The sequence below is a fragment of the Nannobrachium achirus genome (genome assembly GCF_963921795.1).
Source record: "Nannobrachium achirus genome assembly, chromosome: 19".
Lineage (NCBI taxonomy): Eukaryota > Metazoa > Chordata > Actinopteri > Myctophiformes > Myctophidae > Nannobrachium > Nannobrachium achirus.
The window spans coordinates 43,396,530-43,416,375 of record NC_137826.1 but is presented as its reverse complement, the minus strand read 5'-3'; the positions used below and the strand labels follow the sequence as shown (position 1 = coordinate 43,416,375).

The 19,846-nt window shown below is 41.6% G+C and overlaps 1 protein-coding gene across 2 annotated transcripts in view; it reads right to left on the bottom strand.

Annotated features, from left to right (window-relative positions):
- The window catches only part of sh3pxd2b (SH3 and PX domains 2B), a 90,874-nt gene extending 85,281 nt beyond the window's left edge, over positions 1-5,593 (bottom strand). For both annotated transcript variants that reach the window (XM_080749704.1, XM_080749705.1), the window contains exons 1-2: positions 5,185-5,593; positions 183-263 (exon numbers count right to left, since the gene is read on the bottom strand). In XM_080749704.1, the coding sequence (XP_080605830.1) occupies positions 183-263; positions 5,185-5,256 (153 nt within the window). In that variant the 5' untranslated portion in view covers positions 5,257-5,593. The remainder of the gene's footprint in view (positions 1-182; positions 264-5,184) is intronic.
- Between the last annotated feature and the right edge of the window lie 14,253 nt (positions 5,594-19,846).

Here is a 19,846-nt window from a genome sequence, read left to right as displayed (position 1 = left end):
AAACCCCTACTAGAATGCATGCATGTGCACACACACACACACACACACACACACACACACACACACACACACACACACACACACACACACACACACACACACACACACACACACACACACACACACACACACACACACACACACACACACACACACACACACGGCAAGGCAACAACACTCACCTGCAAGTCAAAGAACTTGCTGTAGCGTCTGAAAATGATCTCGGTGCTGCCATCGCTCCAACACACTTTGATGATGTAAACCTGAAACGCAAGGACAAAAACATATATGGAAGTTAACGTTTTATCTGGCGCACCGCCATAATTGTCAGGAATCCGATAATCAAACCCCCAGGGGACATCAGGAGTGACTCAGAGTCACTCTAATTGACAGTGGCGTGATTTGGATTGTGGCTGCCGTGGCATGGGAACGCACGTCTGACAAAAATCAGGTGGTTGTCACAGACAGTCATCTCCATTATCATCATCATCAGGTCACCCGCTTCCAGGAATACGACAGCGACGTCTATGATTTCACTTCCCACTCCGTGTAGGCCTGCATTATCACTTCACGTAACACAGGGAATCACCATGTCACGGCAGCATATTTCATCACTTCTTTAGAAACAATAACATAGGGGTGACTACACCATGAATTTCACATTTTACATTTTTTCTTGTTTTTATGCTTCCCAGTGTCTCTTCCAGCCCCACCCCCCAAAAAAAACAATTCATTAACTCTAAGCCTTTCTTTTCATTTCAGTGATTTTCTGAATGGTAGTGGTACGGGATACGCAGCTCGGCAAATAAAAAGGTGAATTGATCCCAGTGCATGACGGAGGAGGATATCACGATAAATGTAATCTCCATGATACGATTATCGTGTTTTTTAATGTGTTTTTTAATCACGATAAACAATAATATCGCTTATCGTCCCATCCCTATACTACAGTAGCTGCTGCATCTGACCTGCTGGAACCCAATGTACCTGTCCGTCGCCTGAGGTGCTCTGATTTGGCCCTACTAAAGGTTCCTTATGTACATCTAGGCGGGTGACCAAAGGGCCTTTGCCGTCAGGGCCTCTAAAGTTTAAACTCTGGAACAGCCTCCCGCTGGACCTCCGGTTTACTAGTTCCCGAACAGCAGAATTTGGTGCCTCTATTCTGTGTTGTGTGTCGTTTTATTGCTGTAATCGTTTGTGATTTATGATTCACTGTTTGTTTTCAAATTGTTAAGCACTTTGTAACTGTGTTTAAAAAGGTGCTGTATAAATAAAGTTTATTATTATTATTATTATAACTGAAGTTACACATCAGTAGTTTTATATGTAGGCTATGTGTGAGTGTGTCCACCAGCCCCTCCTCCACACCGACTACGGATCAAAGACTTTAATTAAGGAGTCAATAAGCGAGCATCCGCGATACTGTCGTCATCTCGCCTAATCATCACAGTCTGTTGGCCAGGCTTCAACTCCAACAAACACTTTTTTTCCCCCCTAGAGGAGGAGATGAGGAGAGGCAGGGAGGTGATCGGAAACTCCCTGGTGGGTAGCTGTGTCTGGATGAATGCTTCTGTTGGCCTGGATCCCAGACCTTCTCTGGCCTCTCTCTCTCTCTCTCTCTCTGTCTGTCTGTCTCTCGCTCTCTCTCTCTCTGAGTCAGGGCACTTGAAGTTAAACCCGCGTGGCCATGAGCTTGTCCACTGTAGGCTAATGCCCAATGTATGCTCCATCATATAATGGTGTGGCATGCTGAAAATAGCTCACAACGTAGCGCGTATGTGACGGGACGCACATTGAGTTTGTAGGTAGGCTATTTTCTTTCTAATTTGTCTCCAAAGCCAGGTCTCAGACCAAAACCAAAGGCTATGAAGTTAAGTCTAATAACAATGATTAGTATATTATTCTAACTTTATTGTATTGTCTTGTCTAGTTTACTATAAAAGTGTACAATGAAAATGTTGTACAGTTTACCGTATATGCTATTTCTGTCCATGTACATTTTAAGCATTATTAGGAATTGTTTGGCTTCAATTGCAGCCCTAATAAGCGACAAAACAAAGTAGTCCTTGTATGAACTGAGTTCTGAGTTTTATAGCTCCCAAAAAGAAAAAGTCTTAATCCTCAGAGGACCGTGCTTGTACTCTCTCCAAGGTTTCTTTTGTTTGTTTGTTTATTAGCGCATAAAAAATTTAATTACAGGAGGGTGGGAAAAAAGGAATACAAGTTAGAAGCCCAAAAGGACTTATGAAAAGAACCTCCCTTTGGGGATGAACGTGAATGTAAATTAGGTCATTGTTGAGAAACAAAGATATTTGTTCCATTATAAAACAATGGTTACAAAGCTCTAGGTAAAGTGTTTAGCCTAGAGAGATAGTAAGATCAGCCCTTATGTGTGTATGGTATGCAAGTGCAATCCGGACAGACTCTGGAACTCTGAAAGTGTGAAAATCCACTTTTACAGATACATTTATACTTGGTTAAAATGACACTGCACTTCGGAACTCCGGCCAGATTGTACGTGGAGAGAGGACTACAGGCATAGAGTCCAACGCGGACCGAACCAGTAAACACAGGGACAGATGGAGAAGACATGGGACCTCTAGAACCCTCCGTCCTTCAACCACCACTCAACAGCACTGACGTCTGTTGACCAGTACATCCACCCCGTCATCATTTCACACATACATGGATGTAAGGAGGGACACACGCCACATGCATGGACCTTCACAGATTGCGAAGGCAAAGGAAAGCCAACTCTTACACCTGCTATGCCTTTGGCAGCGGCCCTCGCCGCTTCCTACACAAAATGATGTCATGTTTTGCTGCTTAAAATTAACTGCCATCTGAGTGAGTTTATCAGGCACATATCGCCCACACTTTCCTCCTACTGTTTTACCAGTCGCCAAGGATGAATGTCTCTCTATTGTTTTTAAGTTGCGTGGAAAGAAAGTGGGGGGGAAAAGTGCCTTTTTAACCGGTCCCTGCGATTCTTGAATACCTCACAAGCCCTGCATGCTGTATCCAACAGGGAAGGGCTGTTGTAATTGGGTGGGAAGAAAACACCCCTCCATCGGCCCCGAGCCACATTCTTCTTTATCTCTCTTACCTCTCCTCTCCCCCTGCAATGAAGGTACTAATTCAGAACAGAAGCCCTGGGGTGGCAGAGATTATGTCAAAGAAGACATTGTGGTGGTAATGGGCCGATTGCAAGCATTATCATCTAATGGCACTCCACTGCATTAACCAGTGTGCCCTTTTTTTTCCAAAAAACAGAAAGCACAGAAAGCACTTCAGATTCAGAAGCTGTTTTAACTCCAGACAGAGGGTCAGTCAGTTCAATGTGCAATTTACAGAGATAATGGGGAGGAAAAGGCCTTTCTTCTTGCACAAAGTCAACTCAATTCATGATGAGAAAAAAGATGAATAAAGTTAATCTGTTCCCTCTGGTTGGTTCCTTGAGGGGGGAGTTCAGACCACAGGCCTGTAGGCTAACTCTTTAGAATTATGGATGGAAATTAAAAAAGTTTGACAACCACTTCTTTTTGGGGAAATCTCGCTTTTTCGACAGCACATCATTTCAAGTAAGGGTTAGGTTTTAGGGTTAGGTTTACTTTAGGCATAGTTTTACTGAGGTTAGGGTTTGGGTTAGATTTAGGTATAGTGGTTAGCATTCACCAGCGTCGGCAGGTTAGCATTTCACCAGTTAACATTCACCAGCGTCAAAAAGATGTGCCGTTGAAAAGATGCCATGTAGAAATGATGACACGCTCCCCTTGTTTTTTTCTTATTCTGTTATTATTTTCTTTTCATTGTCTCGTGTTTTTTTGTGTCTCCCCTGGGTGCTGGGTCTGAAATAAAGAATCAATTGAATATATGCCGTCCCCTGTGGTACATGCCACGTGCTGTCTGAACATAAAACAGCAAGCTATTCCCTGTGCAAATACTTCTCCAAGGCTTTGTGTACACAGCACACGAACATGACCTCACCTCAGACAGAAACAGCCCCATGTGGAGCGGAGAACTTCCTGGACAATAATGTTCCTCCTAGCCCTAACTTATATCTGTAAGCTATGGCCTGGTTATCAACCCACAGGTTATTGGGTAGGACCACAAGCACTGGTGGACCTACGGCTGGATTGAATGAACATTTAACCGACAAATACAGTACAGTAGCTATAGCAGCATAATGGTTCACCTACTTAGAAGTGAGTTTTGAGTTTTAGTCATCTCATATGATTCATATGTTGCATAGATCGGCCTGGCTGTTCTTATGAAGTTACGAATTGAGTAGTACAAAAGGACCCCAATGTAAACAAGCCATTATTATTATTTTGTGGTTTGAATCCTATTTAGTTGACATGTATCTGAATTGTATCTCATTTTTATATGAGATACATAAAAGTGGTTCCTGTGTAAATCATTTTAGTTGACCTTGTACCAGTGATTTTTGCTGTCATGAAACTACTTTTTTTCTATTGCAAACCAATAGTCTGTCTGCAGTACAGTCTCTTGCAAACTGCTAATAAACTATTCAATCAATCAGCTGTAGGCTACTGTCCTCTGTCCTGTACTTTTGTGAACTTCTAATAAAGTAGGCTATTCAATCAACCAAACTCTTAATGGATTTACAGTTTTCGATTTTAATAAAGTCCAACTACTTTATTCATAAGGTTATGAGTATTATGCTGACCTAACACAGTTATTCCAAATGAAATCCTGGAAATGCTGCATGTATCGTAATATGCTAATGAAAGAACGACATTGAGGCATGTGTTGTGGCTGCCTAATAACGTTACTGTAGGCTACTAAAGTGTGAATGGAGATTTTTCAGCTGTATTGGGAAGACTGTAATTTGATACTCCCTTTGTTTTTACCCGACGAGTCAGCAGCACACGAAAAAAGAAAAAGAACATACACAGCACAGCAACATAACCGTTAAGTCTCCAGTGGTAAAAAACACACTTTCTATCACCAGAATCACACTAGATTTTAACACAGAAGAGAACAATGCCGAAAATGGACAGATGATCTACGACTTGTGGGCAGAATGTGCGCCTTTGTTGGGCTTGTGTTGTGTATGATGGGATCGGGCTATACTTTTCAGCGCGCGACACCGTCTTGACGACGAAGTTACGGTATAAATCAGAGTGTTGTTGTGTTGTCTTGTTGAGAGTTGAGACTTACGTAGTGTTTGTTGGGGTTCCTGCGCTTCTGGACGTCCTGCACCGTGACATCTTGCACGGTCCTCCGTGGCATGATGCCCTCCTCTCTTCTTTCTCCTCCCCGGGCTCAAAAACACAGGCTGGCTGGCTGTGTGGGGTTGCTTCTTTGCTGCAAAGCGATCAAACTCAAACCCGACGGAGAGGAAAAGTTTAACACGCACCACCGTCGCTTCTTTGTCATCCGTGACTTCTGATCGGTGCAACAGTCAACCACCGACTGGCCGATATTGTGTTGTGTGCGTGATATGTCTGTGTCGTAAAGGTTTCTCCGTCCACATTCAGTTTAGTTGTGCAGGAGGAGTTGGTGTCTCGGTAACGGTCGGTAACGGCTGGGTTCGTGCCTCAGTGCCTGGCTGCCTGCCTCTCGCTGCTCCTCCGTCCCGCTACCGCTGACGGCTCCGCTTCTCCCTCCGACCAAAACTCCCAGCCTATCCTAGATCACCTACTCCCACTTTAACCCGACTGGGACGGTCCATGGTGGAAGTCCTGCCGAGACGAGACTCTCCCCCCTCTCTCTCTCTCTCTCTCTCTCTCTCTCTCTCTCTCTGTGCAGTGCACAGAAAGCCCAGCTAGGGCTGGGTTATGAGCGCCACCTGCTGGCGGTAATACGGAATAACGTGGAGTGCCGAGTTTACTTTGTGTTGATTGATTGAATATTAATTTATTGAATATTATATCCTACTTTATTAGAAGTTGGCATAGGAATAGTACAGGACAGTACATATTTATGAGTTAAAAAAGGGCCCCAATTGAAACAAGCACAAAGGCTTTCTTGTGGTGTTTATCCTTTTAGTTGACCTGAACTGCGCTGTCATGTAGACTTTTCCAATGCAAAACGTCTAATAAAGTCTTCAATCAATCAGATAGATAAATTAAATATGAACCCTTGTTAAAAAAAAGTCCTTTAAAGGAGTAGTTCACCCCCAAAATGACTTGCTATAAATTACTCGTGCCATGGAGACTTGAGTAACTATATATAGGCTATAATATAGATTCTTGATAGGGACCCAAATGCATTCGGGTCCCCATCCAGAATCAATGGGGGTACATTTACTATAATCAACCTTTTGTCTTAGGAATGCGAAAGATACAACAAAAATATTATTTAACTCAAGTCTCCATGGTGTGAGTAATTAATTTAAAAAAAAGTCATTTTGATGCCAATACTTTAAGTGAATTTAATACCGAAATACTTGTAACTAAGACCATTTCTACAGTTGTACACTGTCAGTTATAAAGAGAGACCTTGAAATGTAAAAGTTTGAGAAACACTGCTCTCTAGGCAACCAAATTATTTATTAATAGCCTACCATTTCCAATATTTACACCCCAATGCCATAATACACTTTAAACATGGGCTATTCTGAAATACAGTAAGCCTATCTGAATTTGAGGGGTAAAACCCTCCTTCTAATTTCACACTGTATTATTTTGCTCAAGATACTGTATTTTATAATAGTAGCCTATATAAAAAATACATTAATTGTAAATAGAATTGTTACTTGTGAATACAATGAACTGCACAATGAACTGCAGTTGTATTATTTTATTAATGTTTTTTTTTGCCTTTTAATTGAGATTATTGATATATGGCAAGGTTACTTTTATAGCTGTAGGCTACCAAAGAAACTTTAAAAGCCCAAAGCCCTGAATGACTTTGACCTGTAGCTTTAACATCTGTTCAGGGCAGGCTGTAAAGTGCTTGGAGAAAGTCAAGAGCAAGCATGGCTTCATCCATAGCAGAAATTAATCATTTACAGCAGGGGTCTTCAACGTTTTCAGGCCAAGGACCCCTTAGTTGAGAGAGAGATGAAGCAGGGACCCCCACAACCTGTTCAGAGATTCCATAGTTTCATTGTTTGACAGCACAATCATCAGTGTATTTATTTCAGTGTTTTCCGATATTTAACAACTTGAAAGTCTGCTCTTTTTCCCAAATTTCACATTTTACCCCTCTACACCAAAGCTCTTTGCCAAAAATAGCCGAAAAAAGGTTTCTATCACTCAAAGATTTGGAGGACCCCCTATAGTAACTCTGAGGAACCCCTAGAGCTGGGCCCCTATGTGCATTGATTTTAGACAATCTCAACCAGCTTGGCAGACAGTGGATTTGGAAACCACTCAAATATCTTGGTTCCATTATTGACAATCTGAAACTTGATTTAAATACTGAAATGGTGTGTAACAAAGGTTAGAGCTTGTAGATCTGCTATTTTCAAAAGATCTTAATAATTTATTTGAAAACTTTCAACTAAATTTAGAATTCCAGACTTTCACTTGTAACAGAGTATTTCTACTTTGCAGTATTGATACTTTTACTTATGAATAACATTTAGTCGTTTTTCCACCACTGGATATAATGATAATTCTCAAAGTGGATTCCAGGGATGCTTGTGGGTTCCTTTAGGGGGGGTCTAAATGGAATCATCTTGTGGGGATGCAGCACCATCCTCTGGTTCATATTGTGCATTACATCTGACCAATCTCATTCACTGTAGAAAGAAGAGAGGAAGGAGCACATCTGTTTGGTTCGAGTAAAGAAATCTCCAACAGAGGTAATCTTTGTTAACTGACAGAATTGATGCAAAAAAAGTTGTGACCAAGGCTTTTTTTCCTTTTCTTTTCTTTTTTTTGCTTGCATGCCTTTATTGACAGAAATACAGTAGGCTGACAGGAAATGGGGAAGAGAGATGGGGAGTGACATGCAGCAAAGGCCATCAGGATCGGGACTCGAACCCACAACACGCTGTCAGGCTACACTGAACCTATGCTATTGGTGCCTGGACCGCTGCGCCAGTGGCCCGGAGAAAAACACAATCTGGGAAAAGCATCTGCATGAGATAATAAACATTGGAGCGGACGTAGAATCCCGATCCCGATTACGTTATTTCCGTTGGATCGGTCTCCTAGCAACCTAGGATGCTTCAAACGGTGGCCCTGAGCCTACAAGCAAACAATTGATGGAGATATGACGAATATCTCCGTCAATTGTTGATGGTGGTTAAGCGTTGGTCAATGGCAGTACATTTTGTATCGAATTTGTTTTATCAGGTAAAATACACTCAATGCTGTGACAATTTTCAATGATAATAATAACTAGAAATACTGTTCCTACAAACAACACCATGTATGGGCACAAACATCTAAGCTTTGGCTTCTCCTCACTGTCTGTAATTTTTTTGAGGAGAATAACCTTGGTCTATTACGTTTTGGTATAACATACTGATACTGGTCTCGAGCCCACATGTTCTTATTTATATCAGGTCACACTTGTTGGTGGTGATGTCACTAAGAACGCTGCTCCTCATTGGTTAAGGGCCCTGCCTTTGTACTGTCGGTAATTCTTTTGAGGAGAATAAATTTGACCTATAAAGATTTGGTATAACATACTGGTCTCGCCTTTCAGCGAGCCCACAATAATAATAATAATAGAATTAGAATGGTTCTGGACACACAAGGTTCCCAGCATCCGGCTTCGATCCGCAGCTCCAGATTCAGATGAACGGTGAGGGGTCGGAGCCGTCGCACATGCGCAGCTCCAGGTGCGAGGTGATGCCAGCGAGGCTCTCCTGCAGGGGCAGCAGGTAGCCCAGGGCTTCTCCCCGAGACACTGGGCCCACGGAGCGGTACGGACGGATGTTGAAGATCTGCAGGCAGTGCACTGGAAGGGACAGAAATGTACTATTTATAATGTACTGTAGCAGTGGGGGAACTGTTCTGAGATGTTTTACTTGAAATGAAAAGTATTTCATTTCCACAATGTAGAAATATTCTGTTACATAAAAATAATAATCTGGTATTCAAAATGAATTAAGAGTACAAAGAAATGTAAGTACTCATTATGCTGAATGTCCCAATTCACACGTTTTCAAAATGTATACAAATAGCAGATCTACATTGATTGATTGATTGAAGACTTTATTAGAAGTTTGCATAGGAAAAGGTACAGTTTCATGACGGTACAGTTCACTGGTACAAGGTCTACTAAAAGGAGATCCATGAAAAGACTAAGCTTATTTCCACTGGAAACCATTGAAGTATCTCATATAACATTGAATGACAGACAAATAGAACACAGTACTATGCAGTAGATATGTAAAGAAAAACAAAAAAGAAGACAGTAAGTCTAAAACAAACAATATATACAAAGAAGGGGCAGGGGAGGGTAGGGTTGGGCTAGGTTCATTTTTTACCAGTTGCGAACGGCTGCTGCCTGTAAGTGGTTTTTCAGGGCAATTTTAAAGGATGCTAGTGAGCTCACAACCTTAAAAAGTTAAGGTGTTCATGTAATTGAGACAGTGGCTGAAGCGGTTTGCTTTAAAACCGACACAGACAACAGACACAATTAAGTGCCATGCCTGCTAGGGCTAGATTTATACTTCTCTGCAGTGAAGAACAGAAATAATTTGCTCAACTCCTTTTGTTTCGTGGGGCGAACTTGCGAAACTTGTGTGAAATTGCTCCTTGACAGACTGAACTGATTTGAATTGTTACGTGTTCCTCGGAGGAGTGCAATAATGTCCGAAATAAGATATGCTTTTAAGTCATTGATCCTAACTATTAGGGAAACTTACACAACTTGCAGTATTTGACCAGGAGAATATATATTCTGATAATATAATAATAGAAATCACACCTAGTGTGAAGTGAGCGGTGCTATTTATGAGTTAATTTCATTAGGCGTCCCGCGAAGGTTGGCCAATGTGACCCTGGCCGTACAACGAACTTTGAGTGCTTTGTGTCAAGATGAAGCCAGATGTAGGCCACGCTTCAGGGACGCTTCGTACCAGACAGAGCCAGATGTTGCAGCTTAGCTCCTTCCAGGAGCACTGCTGAGAAATAAAGAATCAATCAATAAATAATAATAATCAATATCCTTATCACTAGTAAGACGCCTCAGGGGCGAGGTCACGCCACAGTGATTGTCAGGGTTGTGGACATCAGGGATGTGGACATCAGGGATCTCCATATACGGTATGGGGATAAAAGTTATTTGTTCCCCTGGCATCACAGGGATCTCCATATATGGGCATAAACAGGATTCTGTTAGTGTGAGATCACAGTGAAGCCAGAGTGTGATGTCAGAGCGGCAAACCCATTCTGGTAGAGCGGTTCCCCTGACATCACAGTGACATCAGAGCATGATGTCAGTACTTTCTCACGCACTAATCGGCTACAAACAAAGCCCAGCAACAGCAAGCACGGTCAGGACCTGGACCAAACAATGACGTCTCGAATGGGGCCAAATTAAGTCAAACCATAGTCAAATCGGGCCTAGAATATCACCTGATTTCAACCAACATAAATCCGGCCCTCGAAAACGGACATCCTGGATTAATCAGAGAGGGTCCAATCGAGGCCAGATAAATATCTTAACTAGTCAGATATGTCACACAATATAACCTTATACAGTATGCTCATATTTCAACATTACAAACAATAACAATAATCCAAAAAAAAGGCCATATGACGTCCTGGTAATGACGTCAAGATCATCCCCATATGGGCTGCGATCTGGCCTAGTTCTGAACATCACCAGAGTCACCGGAGGACGTCATCATGACATCATTTGGCTTGATGGGAACTTGTGTGCAGACCCGTACTCATTTGAACTCTCTAGATGTGAGGCTCCAGTATGGGTAAATGTGGGCTCAAAACACCGGGAGCAGCATCTCGGTTGCACTCCCCTCCAATTCCCGTCCCGCTGGTAACAAAAACAAGTCTAGTTAGGCACAAATGAAGTCAAGAGCGCGCAAGTCTCCAGTAAAAGGTTATCTCCAATGCCACATTTGTCTAAGTAGTGAAAATAGACAATCTACAGCCTCACAATGCGCCACAATCCGACGTATTGTGAGCTTGTACGTCAGCAATTTTCACTATTTTATGTTACTTTTCAAAATAGTAATAGTAAAAAAATGAACGGTTTGGGACACGCGGTGTGAGGTTTCCGGCGATATCATTAAGTCGTGCAAGCTGCTAATGAATAAACATGTTGTCTCTGATGCGGGGATCATGCAGAGGTAATGTGTCGCTGTGATAAATAACTGTGCCCATGGTTTACCCGGAGATGAAAGGAGCTGACAACACATGTGCTCTCCATAAAGCAGTTCAATTAGAGGTAGTAAGAAGAATAATGATGTTTACTCATCACTTTGCGTGGATGAGAAGAAAAATGGCTCTCGCACACAGACACGCATATCAAGTACGTATATTACCAGTAAGACTCCCTAATCGGGAGATAAGCGACCGTAGGTGGCTTATCTCCACAAATAGGGCAAAAATGTGTTTTTCCAAAATCTTCCTGATCCATGTTGATGACATGAGTGTAGACATGCTGTGTAGTGATATTCGTGATTTTAGGGCAAAAACTGTAGGAGCAGTGTCCAAAAATGTGTTTTAAAAATCGGCCTGAAGGTGGCGCTAGAATAGGGCCATGTGAGAAATGAGGGGTGGGGTCTCCGCGTTGCCTTGGCGGACGAATTGGTACCGGCCCCGGCTCTCCCGGACGCTCCTAGCCCGAGTTATTTTATGTGCGCTGCAGTGGCAGGGGGTCCTCCACTGGGGGCGCCACCACTTTTGCATCCGTTCTGGAGCACCAGGAGTCGGTGGTCCCCGGGAATTCCCCGTGAGCAGCCCCGTTGGGGTGGTCATTTGGTCATTTTTGCACATTTGGTCATTTTTTACATCTGGGGGTCCCCCTGGGGCTCCGGGGGTCCTTGTAGGTTGTAGTTTGGCAGGCAAGGAGTGTGTGTGTAAAATCTGGCATGGATCGGGTCAACGGGTGCGGAGATATAAGCAGGGAAAAAGTGTGACGTGTGACGTGTGAGCACATTTGGTCATTTTTTACATCTGGGGGTCCCCCAGGGACCTGGGGGTCCCTGGGGCTCCGGGGGTCCTTGTAGGTTGTAGTTTGGCAGGCAAGGAGTGTGTGTGTAAAATTTGGCATGGATGGGGGCAACGGTTGTGGAGATATGAGCAGGGCAAAAGTGTGACGGACGGACGGACGGACGGACGGACGGACGGACGGACGGACGGACAGACTGACTGACCCACAGACAGCCTGTGGAGGTTTTGGTAGTAAGACTCCCTAATCGGGAGATAAGCGACCGTTGGTCGCTTATCTCCACAAATAGGCCAAAAGTTTGTTTTACCAATTATCAAGACATACGGGCAGTTGACAGTTTGCCATGGTTACTCATTGAAGTTGAATCTCCATATATGGAGACATAAGTTGCTCATACCATAGCAACCATGTTTTTTACAGGGCCTGGGATTGATGACATCAGAAATCTCCATATATGGGCATGAAAGGGATTTTGTTTCTGGAAATATGTCTGTGGGGTGCCACATTTGGAATAAAACACTTACATCACACATCTGGATATCCATACAGCCCATCTAGTTTGCCTGTGTCCATTTATGCCCATATATCTGATGACATTGGGACAATGATCTCCATATATGGGCATAAAACTTATGTTAATTAGTAAAGCCTGGGGATCTCCATATATGGGCATGAGGGGTACCCTAAAAGGGCATCATCTGGGAATAGCAAATATAGTTATCCTAGAAAGTGAAAATCTTACATCAAAGGCCATAACTACCTACCTACCACCATACTGCATTCCTCATTAAACTACCTACCAGTAAGATGCCTATAGGGAGAAAAGCAAAGGGCGAGGTTGCACCATTTCTTCTGGCCAGTGATGTATATCGGACCATTTAACCATATATGGAGACATCTGGTACCCAAAGATATTCACAGATATGGGCTTAATATTGATGACATAAGGGATCTCCATATATGGGCGTAAAAGGGATTTGGTTCCCCTGGCATCACAGGGATCTCCATATATGGGCATAAAATGGATTTGGTTACCCTGGCAACACGGGGATCTCCATATCTCCATATATGGGCATAAAAGGGATTTGGTTCCCCTGGCATCACAGGGATCTCCATATATGGGCATAAAAGGGATTTGGTTCCCCTGACATTACAGTGATGTCAGTGGCTGGTTCTACAGAGGGGATCTCCATTTATGGGCATAAAAGGGAATGTATGTATGATGATGTCAGATATCATAGACGTCATAGGACTTTCACATAACGAATAACTGAGTAAGCATGTAAACCCGTAAAATCTATATTTGGGCATGGCTGATTTATGACCTCATCATGATGACACGAGCAAACACAGCTGAATTGTATAAATGATCAGTGCAGAAACCAACAGAAGTATTTGACCAAGACTCTTCGATTTAAACATCAACAAAGGTGTGACGTTTGTTGATGGTCACAAAGGTGTGACGGACGGACGGACGGACGGACGGACGGACGGACGGACGGACGGTGGAGGTTTTCATAGTAAACTGCTCCCTGACGGTCGCAATGAAGCTTGTGCAAATAAAAGGTGAATTGATCCCAGTGCATGAGGAGGACGATTTCACGATACATTGAATCTCAACAATATGATTATCGTGAGTGTTAGGATAAATTATGATACATAATTATGTTATTGGTGTATGAAGCTCATATGACCATATAAGATATTATTATGAACTGAACTCACAGTATAAGAGACCACATTTTGGTCGCATACTGTAGGTTCAGGCAAACTGATTAAAGGTCATAATAACTTTGAATGCCCTGAATAGAATCATGTTTTGATATACTGTGATACTATGATATAAGTCACGAGTGGTGGAAAATTACCAACACTACGTGTCACTTTCTTCCTGTTACTTCCTTGTTATGATATGGGAACGAATGAATAAGTTCCACGCTTCTTACTGTCATAAACTGTATGTCTTTATATACATGTTTTCCTCCATCTTGGAGGGGAGAGAGAATCCTCTGTCCTGCCGTTAGGGTGGGGAGAGATTATCGAGCATACCACTAGGATGATATGCGCACTGTTTTGTCTTCTTTGTCTGCTCTCTCAAGAATACAGCAATCTAAAGAAATATAGTCCTTTGGCTCTTTGTCTTATTTTAACTATGGATTTAGAGATCCATAATTTATTATTAATTGGTCCTCATCGAGCGAGGATACTGTTTGTAACATTGGCCGACTGAGGGACGGATAAAGTGTTCAGGCTGTTAGCCATTTAAAGTTCACTTTCTCTCCCCCGGTGGAACAATGTTCAACACGTATCTGGAACCAGCCAAAATTGGAATTTATCTCTACATTGTTGTATTTTCAGACAAAGGAATTTTATTTGACAACAGTGTTATGAGTTTTGGATTAATGTGGAACCGCGTGGACATCCATCAGCACCGGACCGTGACGAAAGGCTGGATATTCCACCGACGCTCCCCGTGTCCGGCTGCTTTGGGATTTCCACGCATCGGCAAATTCCTAAGTGATTAAGATAAGTACATATTTACTAAGTCCCCGTAACGTGTCGTGTCTGTTGAATTTTGAATTAACGATGTTAATGTAATGATAATTAATATGATTTGTGAATTATGTTCTCTCTCCGTTGGAGGAGTCCGATAGCTCCTAATAATGTTTTGGTTTGACACGCGTCGTAAATTAATCCTTATCTACTAGATACAGATGGTCGTAAAACTCTTTGTTTCATCTTTGTTTCAGGGTGTATGTACAACACCTTTAATCTATTTTTAACTATTTCTGGTTCGTGCTCTCGCTCTCTCATTGTGATGAGGCAGAGACAATACTGATTTTCAGACTTTAACTTTTTCGGTACGGTCGTCGTCTTCCACAAGTTGTTGTTCAACTTGTTGTCATTATTTGTTTGGCTTTAACCTAGGGCGTGTGCTGTTAGTCTGCCTGTTGGTTATAGTTTAATTGTTCCAAGCGTGCGTTTTTTAAATCAGCTTGATGTTTTTGTCCTCCGCGAGTCAGTGTCTGTTAGATCAATTTGCGGAGTGTTTTGTCATTATTTGTTATCTGTTTATGTACCGATAATACTGTGTTTATTTAGGTCTCTCACTTTCATGGCTTGGCCCAGCCATTGGAAATTGAGAAACAAATATTTTATCTTTGACTATGTTACTGACCAGTTCTGTTTTCTGTAATATTAAATGCTTTTAAGACATTTTAAAATGTCTCTGAGAAATTAAAGTTAAGATTTAAAAGAACTAACTAAAATTATTGATGCCTAAATTAATTTAAACTGTTGTAACTTTAAGACTTTAGAGCCATCCATAGGACTATGGGTCGTTTACAGTATCGATAATTCCTGTTTACTCTATCTGTCCCTCACTCCCTTGCTGCAGTCGCGATGCAGGCAGGGGAGTCAGGAACTAGCCTAAATTAATATAATATGTTGTAACGTTAAGATTTAAAACCTCCAGAGGCTTCTGGGTGTGTATTATAGTATAATTTCATTTATTTGATGAGTTCTCTGTGAGAATGAGTTTGCCGTAGGCTACTGTATGTGTGTGCGTGCATGCATGTGCGTGCGTGGGTTTGAGGTGGAATGTGTGAGCTCAACCCCCACCTCTCTCTTCGTCAACGTGTGTGCCCACTGTATGTGTGAGTGCGGGCAAGCGCCTGTGTGTGCGTAAATGTCGCTCTGACCCTTATCTCTTTCACTCCCTGAGTGCGTGCGTGAGCGTGCGTGTGACTGTGATTCATGCCTTTTGAGGTGTGTGCGTATGTGCCTGTCTGAGAAACCACCTGGATCTGTCAAGGTCAGATGGTCTGTGTGTGAGAGAATTGTTTTGGGAACATGTCCCTGTTTAGACTTTCCTTTCTCCTATTTTTCGTAAACATTCTGATTGTTTACTGTCTATGGTATTTTGTTTAATTGCCCTGTTCTTTTACTGTTAAGACTTCATTACCCAGAAATCTCTGTTTTGGAACGTTACGTCCCTGGTTACCATAACAACCAAATTAGACTCCATTGTTGAGAAGGACACAAGGTCGCTTCTCGCCCCTAGGGCGTATTACTTATCACTGACTCCCCTGTGCCCAAGCTGCTACTGTACTGTACTGTAGTGCATGAATTAAAGATTTAAACAATTTAAATTATTTGATTTAACTTTTATGTCACAACTATAAGTTGTAACAAGAAGGGGAGTGTTTAATATATTTTAATTGTTTAATATATTTTAATTTTGATTTGATTTTAATTTATTTAATTTGGTTTTTCATTGATTTAAGATTTATTTGAAACTTAATTTGAAATATTTCTGTTTACATGGGCTTGAGACTGGACGGAGAGAGGAATGCAGAGTGTGGGGAAGGAGAATCGGGTCATCATCGAAAACCACCTGACTGATGGGGTGCAGACGAACCACGACCTGAGGCCCGGCCAGACCAGTGCACGAGCCAATCCACCGCAGCGGCACCAGTAAAATGGTGCCTGGTCGGTGAGTTTCTGTTGCACTGTTGAAATACAGCCATGTAGTACAAACGCTACCTGAAGTTCTGAACTAAATTGTTTTGGAAACAGTAAACTGGCCAGGTTTCGTCCCCCGTAGGAAACACCTGAAAGAAGACGCAATCTAAGACCCAGAAGAACCCACAGCTTCTGCATGTCCTCACCGCCGTCTCTCCACTGCCCCACCACCGTCATCATCGTCCCCGTCATCATCGTCGTCATCGTCATCCGATCACTGGACTTATGGACTTTTTTTTAATTAATCTTTTATTACAGGTTTTCATTTTTCATTCTTTATTTTTATCTGTTTATTCAATTTTAATTCTGTCTTCATTCATCTGTAAAAAACGATGAAATGATGTGTGAAGTTTCTTTAACTTTAAGGATTTATTACAGTTCCTTTTTGAAAATTTGAATTTATAAATATTATTAAAGTCTTCATGATATTATTATTATTATTACCCTGATAAAATGTTTAATATGGAGGTCATATGAACCTCATACAAAAATTAAAAGGATAGATTGTTAGGATAAATTATGATACATAATTATGTTATTGGTGTATGAAGCTCATATGACCATATAAGATATTATTATGAACTGAACTCACAGTATAAGAGACCACATTTTGGTCGCATACTGTAGGTTCAGGCAAACTGATTAAAGGTCATAATAACTTTGAATGCCCTGAATAGAATCATGTTTTGATATACTGTGATACTATGATATAAGTCACGAGTGGTGGAAAATTACCAACACTACGTGTCACTTTCTTCCTGTTACTTCCTTGTTATGATATGGGAACGAATGAATAAGTTCCACGCTTCTTACTGTCATAAACTGTATGTCTTTATATACATGTTTTCCTCCATCTTGGAGGGGAGAGAGAATCCTCTGTCCTGCCGTTAGGGTGGGGAGAGATTATCAAGCATACCACTAGGATGATATGCGCACTGTTTTGTCTTCTTTGTCTGCTCTCTCAAGAATACAGCAATCTAAAGAAATATAGTCCTTTGGCTCTTTGTCTTATTTTAACTATGGATTTAGAGATCCATAATTTATTATTAGTGAGTGTTTTTGATCACGATAAACGATAATATCGCGCATCGTCCCATCCCTACTGTAGACTTGTTTGACAGCACTGTCATCAGTCTATGTTGGATTTGTGCTAATGTGTTTTTTCAGACATTTAACCACTTAACCTCTACACCAAACCTATATGCCAAAAATAGCCGATCTACATGCTCTCGCGAGGCGTTGAGAGCTTGCAGATCTGCTATTTTTGGCTAAAATTCTCCTCAGAATAGGGATGCGAGGGTTCAAGTTATTTATTTAAAATAATGATCCTATGACACACATATTTTGGCGGCCCCCATGCATGTAGTAACTCTGAGGACTCCCTAGGGGTCCCGGACCCCCTGTTGAAGACCCCTGTCCTAACCACCTCTACAGTGGAAACCCTAAACCTCACCCTTGCCAACAATGCTATTCATTCAGTGTTTCTTTCCCAAACATAATGTAGCATGGGAGGGGGTTATGTTGCTCTATCGCTGTGTTATACTGTATGTGTGTCGTGTGAATGTACTGTAATAGTGTCATCTACTAAAACTATGACACAAAATGGTCGTTGACTACCCTTTTTCACTGACGAAAACTGAATAAAAACTAAAACTAAAGTTTAAATATATTGACAATGTTGTCAACAAATAAAGACTAGACTGCTCACATGAGCTTGTAGATCAGCTATTTTCAAGGACTGCCAAAATACATTTTAGTAGACACAATCGACTGTAGTAGAATAACACTAAAACTAAATGGAATTTGATTCAAAAGACCATGACTAACTAAATCAAAATTTGCAGCCATAATCAACACTGGAATGTCGGCTACTCGCGGCATAAACAACAGTTAAAAAAAAAAGAAAAGAAGAATATTTTCCGGTGAATTAATTGCTTAGTTTACGCCTCGTTTCCACATAGTTTCGTGTGATGTCTATTATAGTTCTGCAACATTCCCTGTAGTGTTCAACACAAGGAAATGCATTTTATTTTATGGATGAATTGAAACGATCATTTTTTATTCATGTAAAGTGCATTTGAGTAAACCCTGAAAAGTGCTCCATCAATAAAACATTGTATTATTAACATATAGTGGCCTACTGCAACACGTTTCCTGGCACACAGTGCATTATGTGCTCTGCCAAATCCATAGCAAAGGTTAAATTGTTGTTCAAGCAAATCACACGTATGGGAGAGTAATGGAGGGAGGAGTTTGGCAAACACATGCAGATTTCATGGAGGTTCCCATAGGAAAGAAAGGACTATAATGAATTACGGGGGGGAAAAAAGGTAGTTGCATAAATTGCAATAATAATGTATGGTTGTCAGAAAAGATCTATTCTAGGTACATGAGAACTTGTCTCACAGTGCAAATGTGTTGCATGATGTTTTGTCTGGTAACCGGAAGGCTGGCCTTAAAGGAGGAGTTCAATCCCAAAATGATTTTTTTTCTATTGACTACTTACACCATGGAGACTTGAGTTCAATAATATTGTTTGTTTTCTTCTAACGCCAGGGACCAGAGCTAGTGTGAGTGTATTGTTCCTACCATGATCGAGGAGTTTGACCCCGTCGTACTGCATGGTGCCGTCGGTCCCCAAACGACCCACCAGACCTGCCAGCGAGCCTGAGAACGGGGCGTTGACGACCCCGTAGTCATCACACACCACGTCCACCGCCTTGTGGAGCTCTTCTCCACTGTTACAGGAGAGACACGCACAGAGAGAGGCAGAAATGCGGTGCTGTCTTATAATGATAACCACAATTACATGAAGATAGGTGAAATATAGGTTTATTGGTCCCTTAACCAGTTAAAAACCTGTGTCATTTTACATCGTTTTGCATTACAATTTTTAACCATATTTTATACTATGGATATTCAAAAACAAATATACAAACTCGATCACAGCGCGTCATTTCGTTCCGCTCTATGAGCTTGTAGATCTGCTATTTTTTTTTAATTGCAAAGATTTGCGGTATGCCTGAAACTCATCCAGTGAGGTTTTGTGGTGCAAAAACAAGCACTATTGAAATGTGTTATTATTTTTATTGCGTTATATTGTTCTGATTTTGTGTATTAAACGCCCGGGCTACTATACAGTATATATATTTTGAGATGTGGTCCTTAGCCAAATACATACACAGATCCATCTAAAAAGATTGAATACTGTGAAAAAGTGAAAAAAAAAACATCACAAGGATGCAACTGGGACGTA